This window comes from Panthera leo, chromosome A2 (assembly GCF_018350215.1).
Source record: "Panthera leo isolate Ple1 chromosome A2, P.leo_Ple1_pat1.1, whole genome shotgun sequence".
Taxonomy (NCBI): domain Eukaryota; kingdom Metazoa; phylum Chordata; class Mammalia; order Carnivora; family Felidae; genus Panthera; species Panthera leo.
In genome coordinates, this window is record NC_056680.1 from 117624866 (window position 1) to 117632705 (window position 7840).

The following is a 7840-nucleotide window of genomic DNA, read 5'->3' on the forward strand; positions in this document are numbered from 1 at the left end:
TGTTATTGACTACTGAAGACTTTGAACATGCCCCCTTAATAAATATATTAAAATTGAAAAAGAAGATGAATTGTGACCAGAATTTTATTTACCAAGTTAGACTAAAAGAAGAAAAAGAAACCGTTATGAGCCTTGAGAAAGAGGGGGGAGAAAAAATAAGAAAGCTACTTATAGCAAAGGAGAATTTATTCTACCAAAAATACTCATGACAATGCATCCTAATGTAATACAAAAATAAAAAGAAAGTGAAGATACAATTATATGATCACTTTCTTGCAGGCCTCATATATTGCTTTCAGGAAATCACATAGAGGGGTGTTGGATTAGATTTAGAACAACTAAAACTCCAAAATAATCTGTAAAAGATGGCTCTGAAACTGGACCAGGAGAATCACTAAACAGAAAATCTTCCACATTTAGAGGAGAGAGAGGGTAGGTCAGGAAGAAAAGAAAATAAAAATCAACTCTCAGAATAAAAGAAGGCAAAAGCACCTGGTCAAAGGGGTTTTTGTTTTGTGATGCTTTGTTTTGCTTTAATGTTTTTAGTAATTCAGATGCTGCAAGTCGATTGTGGTGAGTGTGTCTGTAAAAAAGTCAAAGCTGTCAGCTGAAATATCTACGGGACTGTCGAGGGAACCTGGCAAACTGGGCGAGACTGCATCTGAAAGCTGCAGGCAGGAATCTGTGGAAAAAACGTTAAAGTCCTGCAAAGAGGGGACCTCGAGGGCCTCGGGACTGTCATTGTTTAGGCCTGAGCCACAGTTCTGGCCCATTGTTGACAAGCAGTTAGAAACAGTGGGTGACTGGTGCTGAAAATGTTTCAGATTTTTCTCATTGCTGGTTAAAGGCGAAACTGGGAAACTTTGGGAGTCGCCATTGTGTCCATTGGGAGCCTGCTGCTGAGAGAGGGCATTTTGCTGAAAAGTGTAACCTTCCCTCTCCAGAAGGGCCCCGGAGACGCTCAGGGCTTGCTCAAAGAGCGACTTCTCTTCCTCGTCCTCCTCCACTTTCTCAGAGTCTTCGAGGCTTTTAAATTTCCCCTCGCTGTTGTGGTTCTCCTTGCACTGGGTCTGCCTCTTGTGCTTCATCCTCCGGTTCTGAAACCACACTTTCACTTGTCTCTCAGTCAGATCCAGCAGCGCTGCGATTTCCACCCTTCGGGGTCTGCAAAGGTACTTGTTGAAATGAAATTCTTTCTCCAGCTCTAAAAGCTGCGTGTTGGTGTAAGCAGTTCTCAGGCGTCGGGAGCCCCCGCCGCTGCCATCGGCGATTTCCAGGGATTCTGCGGAAAGGGAAACCAACAAGAGACACGCGCACAGTTGGAGGTGGAGGGGTCCGAGCGGGGTTATTCCACTGGAGAATAAATATAGCAGAAAAGATCAACTGCAACAAAATGGCCGCCCCTGGATGCAGTGGAGCTATTGTGCTGCCTTTCCTGGGAGCCCAGCCCGGGGAGACCCCATCTCTTTCCACCTCCACCAGATTCCTGCCTGTGGCTCCCCCCAACCTCTCCATCCGGGAGCAAACTTTATATTAGCCACACCACAATTTATAATTAATGCATCAGCTGCTTAGCTGAGCAAGAGCGATCTATCACTCTTCATTACTGTCAAAAAGCCAAACTCTAGGACAACTAGACAAGAGGAGGTCAGTTCCAACTCAAATAAATCATCCCACATTACACAAGTTAGGGAAAGTTTCCCCCCCCTTCTTAAAAATATATATATGTCTCATTGTGCAGCGCAGGATCCCTTTTCTCTCCATCACACCCACTCCTGAGCCCACAGGGGAAGGGAAGGCAGCCAAGCATCTCTCCCTCTCTCCCCCTTCTCTCCCAGCCCACGCTCCCCTCCCCCATAACCGCTCCCCGGGCAGCCCCGAAGGAGCAGAGGGTCCCGGGACCTGGGGCCAAGTCTTTGGACTGACCTTTGTGGCTGAGGCAGGCAGGGCCGGTGGCGGCGGCGGCGGCGGCGGCGGCGGCCGAGGCGGGCGGCAGCGCGGTTTTCTTGGCCGCCTTCTTCTCCTTCATCCAGGGGTATTCGGGCGGCTGCAGGGCGCCGGCGGGCACTGGGCTGCCGCGGCTGCCCGCGGGGCTCGGCTTGGGGCGGCCGCCAGCGCCGTGGCGAGGGTGACTGCCCGGGTTCAGGCTGGGAATGGTCTGCTCAAAAGGAGGAGGAATCAGTGTCGAGTGTGAAAGCGTCGAGGTCTTGATTGATGAACTTTGAAATGTATCAGCGACAGGGGGAAAAGATGTCAGGCACTCAGCGAGCGACGGCTGGCTATTGATAAAACCAATCTCTCGCTCAAATTCGTAATTCATGGCCTTCTCCTTGGAGCCCCCTCGGAGAAAAAGTTCCCTCTTCTGGAGGGGCTTTGGGGGGGCAAGGCCCGGGAAAAAGGCGAGAGCAGAGGAAAAAAAAATCTATCATAGAAGATCGCTGCTGGGGTGTTTTTTTTCTAATTCACTGATTACAGCCGTATGGGGACCGCGCTACTATTAAACTATTGAATTCATGGAGACAAGGTTGAAATTGGACCGAATTGGCTGTCACATGATTGCTTCTGCCCAATGACAATTTGGGCTTTAATCAAAAGAAGCCACTGTCTGTTTGATTGATCCAAAAAAGTCGGGAAGGAACGCCTCATTGGGGGCCAGCGAGGCTTTATTTACACTTTTTTCAGGGCAAAAATACATATATGTGGGTGTGGGTGGGGATGCCCGGGAGTGCGTGGGGGCGAGGGTGCCTGCCTGCCTCCTGATCAGCACAGAACCTGGTGTGTGCGCTTGGGAGTGTGTGTGAGTGTGTGAGTGTGTGCGAGTGTGAGCCCTGCTGCCCGGCCCGCCGGCGGCCGCCCTCTAACTCCCCCGCACACTCCGCGCATTGTTTGGGACTGTCGGGAAGACGCCTCGCACCTCACAAATCATCTAAGCACCTCAGTCTGACGCCTGCAGTCATTAACAAAGTAATCCATTAATCTTCAAAGTTTTGACACCCGAGAGCCCCGCATCCCAGCCACATAAGTTCTGCTAAGGCAGGAGGAAGGAGCAGAGGGAGAGGGGAGATGAGACTGGGAGAAGAAAGAGAGAGGGAAGGAGGAGGGAGGGAGAGAGACAGAGACAGACAGAGAGAGAAGACACAGAAAAGAGGATTCATTCTGGGGTCTCCCCTCTTTTATTTCCATTTTCCTCTGCCTTTTCTAAAACCAGTTACTGGATCTCAGAAGTGATTCCTGTTTTCCTTCCTCTCTTTCCTTCCCCTCTTTCCTTCCCTCTTTTCCTCTTCCCCCCTGTCCCCTTCCCTCTCTCCTCTGTCCACCTCTCCTTCCCCAAACCCCTCCCGCATGCCCTCGCCCCCCTCCCAAAGCCCAGCTCGGAGTCTGCGCCCCCCCCCCCTCGCCGGACCCGGACCCCGGCCCATTGTTAGCCGGCTTTTCCAAGGCAGCTATGCATCTGGCTCCAGAGGGAAGCGGAAGACGGGGAGGCGGCTCTCGAAGCTTCCCAACCTTCCGGTGCCATCAACTTTTCAGGAGTGGCTCAAGAAAGATAGATGCATGTGCCAAGCAAGACAACAACCCCAGGTTCATGTGTCCAAATCTCTGTAGCCAGGGCGGCGACCAACCAAAGCAATGCCACCCGGAGCAGGCTCCTGCGGCTCCTGGCATTCTGGGTTTCATACCCGTAGGGCTCGGGTGCGGTGAGTATTTCTGATTTCCAGGAAGTCTGTTGGAAGTTAGCAGCAGGGAAGGAGAAGGCGCTTATTCCTCTCTCTCTCTCTTTTCCTTTTTCTTTCCCTCTCCTTCTTCTCCTGGTCCTTGTCGCTCTGATTGGGGGCTTGTTGGTTCAGATGCAATTCGTGTTCCCTGGCAGCCCAAATTGTCTCCCGCACCTTTCCGCTCCTTGGCCACCAGGGATGTTTGCACTCAGGTTCTGTTGTGGGCAACAGCATCGCAGGTGAGAGAGGGCAACCTCAGGAGGAATTATAAACGTTCTTTTTTCTCTGCTCACTCTCTCCTTTTTCCAATTCGGAGACTTGAGACTGAGGGCATCGTGGACTGTGCTGGAGGGTTCAAAAGATAACACCTTTAGGTACCAAACAATAACTTTTTAAAAATCCACCAAGCCAGAAAGAGGGGAGGAGGCTGAGAGAGAAATCTGAAGGTATCTCTTTTCCCTCAAACCCTGAGGATGATGATTCGCTTTTGCTTCCTTTGAAATGGACCGAGTGATCAGACTCCCCCAGGCCGGCAGGCATGGCATCCGTGGCAGGAAAATAAATCATTCTGATGGCCAGGGAGAGAGAGGTTGGTGGGGGAGAAAAATCTACGTAGAAAACAAGAAAGGCCGACCGCAGCACAAGGCTAGGACTCCTTCTCTAAGGCCGGCATCAAAGGGGGCTTGAGTTGGAAATTACATATAAAGTGGCCTCCGTCATTGACTGGCCCACAGCATTGCCTTACAGATAGAGATGCTATTTTGGAAAATGTGAGGTTTTTCAGTTTTCTTGCTTTTATTCCAAACAAAGCTCTGAAGGAAGTCTGGGCGCGATCAATCTTGCTCACCAAAAGCCTTGACAGCTTCTGGCCCTTAAGAACACATTTCAGCTTCGAGCTCTTTCCAAGATCAAATGTGGCCGAGCAAAGAGGAGAGCAGGAAACGCAAGTAAACAAGGAAAACTAGTCTTTTAAAATATATCTTTCTGGCAGCAGAAAGAGTTATAAGGCTGCTTTTAGGAAAGGTGCTTTGCAGATTCTGGGATAGCGGCTTTTGCCATTTGCTTTTACCAGAAATAATATTGAGGGGTTAAGGGGAGGGGGAGCTACGGAGAGAGAGCAGCGCTGCCCCCATATCGCTGAGGCTTTGTCAGGGGCTGCGTGGGTGAGAGCTTTCTGCTCGCCTCAGCGGCCTTAATTCAAACACCATCTGGAAGCAAACCCTTTTCTTTGACCATTCAACACTGAAATCTTCCCCAAATCTATTGCTTTAACCCAGGAATCTTTTAATAAGGACTTATTTTTAATGTCTTGGAAGCTGGAGGTGAGATCAATATTTTTTCTTTGAAACCCAAAACGAATGTTTTGATTGCCAAGATATGGGAAATCATATTGGAATTTCATTTAAAAATCTGTGTCCTGAGGGAGGAAGGATGCCTCCAAACCAGTTGCCTCTCAGCTAAATAGCAGATTTTGGAAACGGGTTCACATAGTGATATCCCTGAAAGATTTCCCTCTCTGAATGGATAGAGCTCCCTGGCTCGCTCTCTCTCTCTTTCTGTCTCTCTTTCTCCACTGTTCCTTATTTTACTAGGTAATTTTATACACTTCTCTAAAATTATTACTCATAAGACTTCCGTGTTGCTTAGCCTGCTCAGTTCAGATCTGAACAACTAAAAGAGCAGACGCTCCAGTCCTCACAAAGACTGGTTTTCCAGACTCTGCATTTCTGAGGTGCGCCATATTTCGGCAGGGAGGTTGGGGTGGGGTGGGGAGTAGATCTACTCCTTCTGTAACCCAAACTCTTTCAAAAATGAAAAAAAAAAAATGTGTATCAGGAGCCCCTGAACAGATATGGGAGAAGCATCTCTGGCTGTGAGAGAAAAACTCAGATCTCTACAGCTACCTGGCTTTATACCTTCAGAGCCTTTTTCTTTTTCTTAAAATGTGAAAAGGTTCCCTAAAAGCAGCTCCTGTGGACCCAGGAGATACCCAAAAATGGCTCCAGTGCCTGTTTCTAAAGATCAGCTGAGGGAGCTTCTCAGGGGAAAGATAGTGGCCATGATGATGGATATTTTGGATTGCAAACAAAATGGCGACATTTTTCACCTCCGTCTCTGAAAGATACAATCCAGGGAGAAGGAGGATTTATTTCTCACATCAGATGCTTCTGATCCCCAGACGCAGGTGGTTCCTTGCTTCCAATTTAGAAAGGGGATGTTGATGGGGATACAGTTCTGAGGCTTACACTTTCTGAATTTGGTTCCTTCTCCAAGCAGTTCTTTAATCTGAAGATGAAAATATTTCCCTTTCCTGTGCCTGCTTTTGCCTCTGCCAGCCAGTCAGTAGGTAGCCTTATCGTAAATCCAGGAGTAGAAATGTAACATTTAGCTCCTGAAGCATCATGAGAAAGAAATACTTATAAAATTGCATTTTTATTAGAAAGATGCCAATCTCCCTTATCTCCCCTCCTCCCCCTGGGGCCACAGAAGGAGAACGAGGAGGGATGAAGGAGAGGAAATAAATCCAGAGAATGCCAGATCCCAAATTCCAGGATGAAGCCAAAGCTGGGACTCAAACAGTCCAGGGAAGGACTCGGGGAGGCTCCTGGGAGTTCAGCCTTTCTTTTCTTCAGCCGGAGACCTGGGTGAGGCTGTCCGGTTCGAGCCTCCTAGCTCCCCGTGGCGATTTTAGGAGTGATTCTTTCCTCCTAGTGCGATAAAGGACCGAAAAGCATCTACAGAGAGTCCGGTTGCTCGAGAAAATGCTCGCCATCCTCCGCGCGGCTGGCGATTCCCAGGGTTAAGGCATTGACTGGTCCTCTTCGACCTAGAGGAAGATCTTGGAGAAGACCGCCCTGCCTTACTCCCCAGCGGGGCCTCTCGGGCACCTGTGCGTCCCCGCCGCGCTTCGGCCCGCGGCCTTTTGTTTCTCCCGCACTCTGCACTCACGCAGCTTCTGCGCCTGCGGCTGGCCCCTCCGTGGCAGCTGGGAATCAGGCTGCCCAGCGGGCTGGCGTTCGGCGGTTTGCAAAGCTGCCCGCCTCCGGGAGCTCCTACAGCCTTCCGAGAATTCGCTGCGCTCCCGGGCGAGCCGCCCGGCCAGGCCCCACTCCGGAGCTAGAGGGCTTGCCGCGGCCTGCTCAAGCCAGTTCGCCTCTGCCTGAATTCCACGCAGACCCCCGTCTTCGGCCAAAGAACCCCTTCTGAACACGGATATTATTCAGAATAAAAACTTTATTTATTTTTTTTGTTTAGTTTCTCAGAATGTGAGCAGCAAGGAATGTAGAACTCTCGAAACAAATCTAGCATTTTTCACGTTTACAGATTGTTTTTTTTTTTTTTTTCAGTTTGGCCGGATGTTACAAACCTAAATCAGTCTTTTCAAAAGCTGGATCCTCTCTGGTATTATTGCATCATTACCGTTTTTATAAAGGAATTATATTTCCCTTTCAAATAAAAAAAAATTTTCTATGTACGCCAATACACTATTGAACAAAAGGCCCAAGAAACCTTCTGAACAATCAGGGTACAGAATTTCTTTAATATAAATACGAACGGATGGGGATAAATAATATTTAAAACTTAGATTATTCAATGCTTGCAAAAAAAATATAAATAAATCTGACTGTTCACCAGCATACACACACGGAAAGACGTACACTTAGTCGTCCTTGCACAGGGAGCCCCTGTTTCAAAGCGCCTTTGATTTTTTTCTCGCTCTTTACAAGAAGTGCAATTTAAAAAAAATCTAAAAGTTAAAAAAAAAAAAGTAATTGCTTCCCCTCGGGAGCCATAATGTACGAACAAATTCACATTGAAGAACTCGGCTAGAAAATTTGTTCATATACCCTGTTTCTGATCAAAGAGTAGAGAAAGTAAAGGGTGCAGGGCCAGCGGCCGAGCGAGGGGGTAGGAGGAGATAAACATCGCTACTGATACTGACAGCCATTCCAGCAACCAAGATTGCTACGTCACATAAACTATAAAAACGCGTTACCAAAGAAAACAAAACGAGGAGGAGGGGAAGGTAGAAGGGGCGGAGAACAGAAAAGAGAGGACAGGAAGAATCTTAAAACAAAACAAAACAGGGAAACGACGAAGAAAGGTGGGGGCGGGGGGGGGGGGGG

General features: G+C 48.7%; 1 protein-coding gene across 1 annotated transcript; it reads right to left on the minus strand.

Moving 5' to 3' along the window:
• On the minus strand, positions 1-2673 carry HOXA2 (homeobox A2). The gene is made up of 2 exons (XM_042920734.1): positions 1927-2673; positions 1-1282 (listed from the first exon to the last, which is right to left on the minus strand). The coding sequence occupies exons 1-2, from the start codon at positions 2318-2320 to the stop codon at positions 543-545; spliced, it is 1134 nt and encodes a 377-aa protein (XP_042776668.1). The 5' UTR covers positions 2321-2673; the 3' UTR covers positions 1-542.
• Between the last annotated feature and the right edge of the window lie 5167 nt (positions 2674-7840).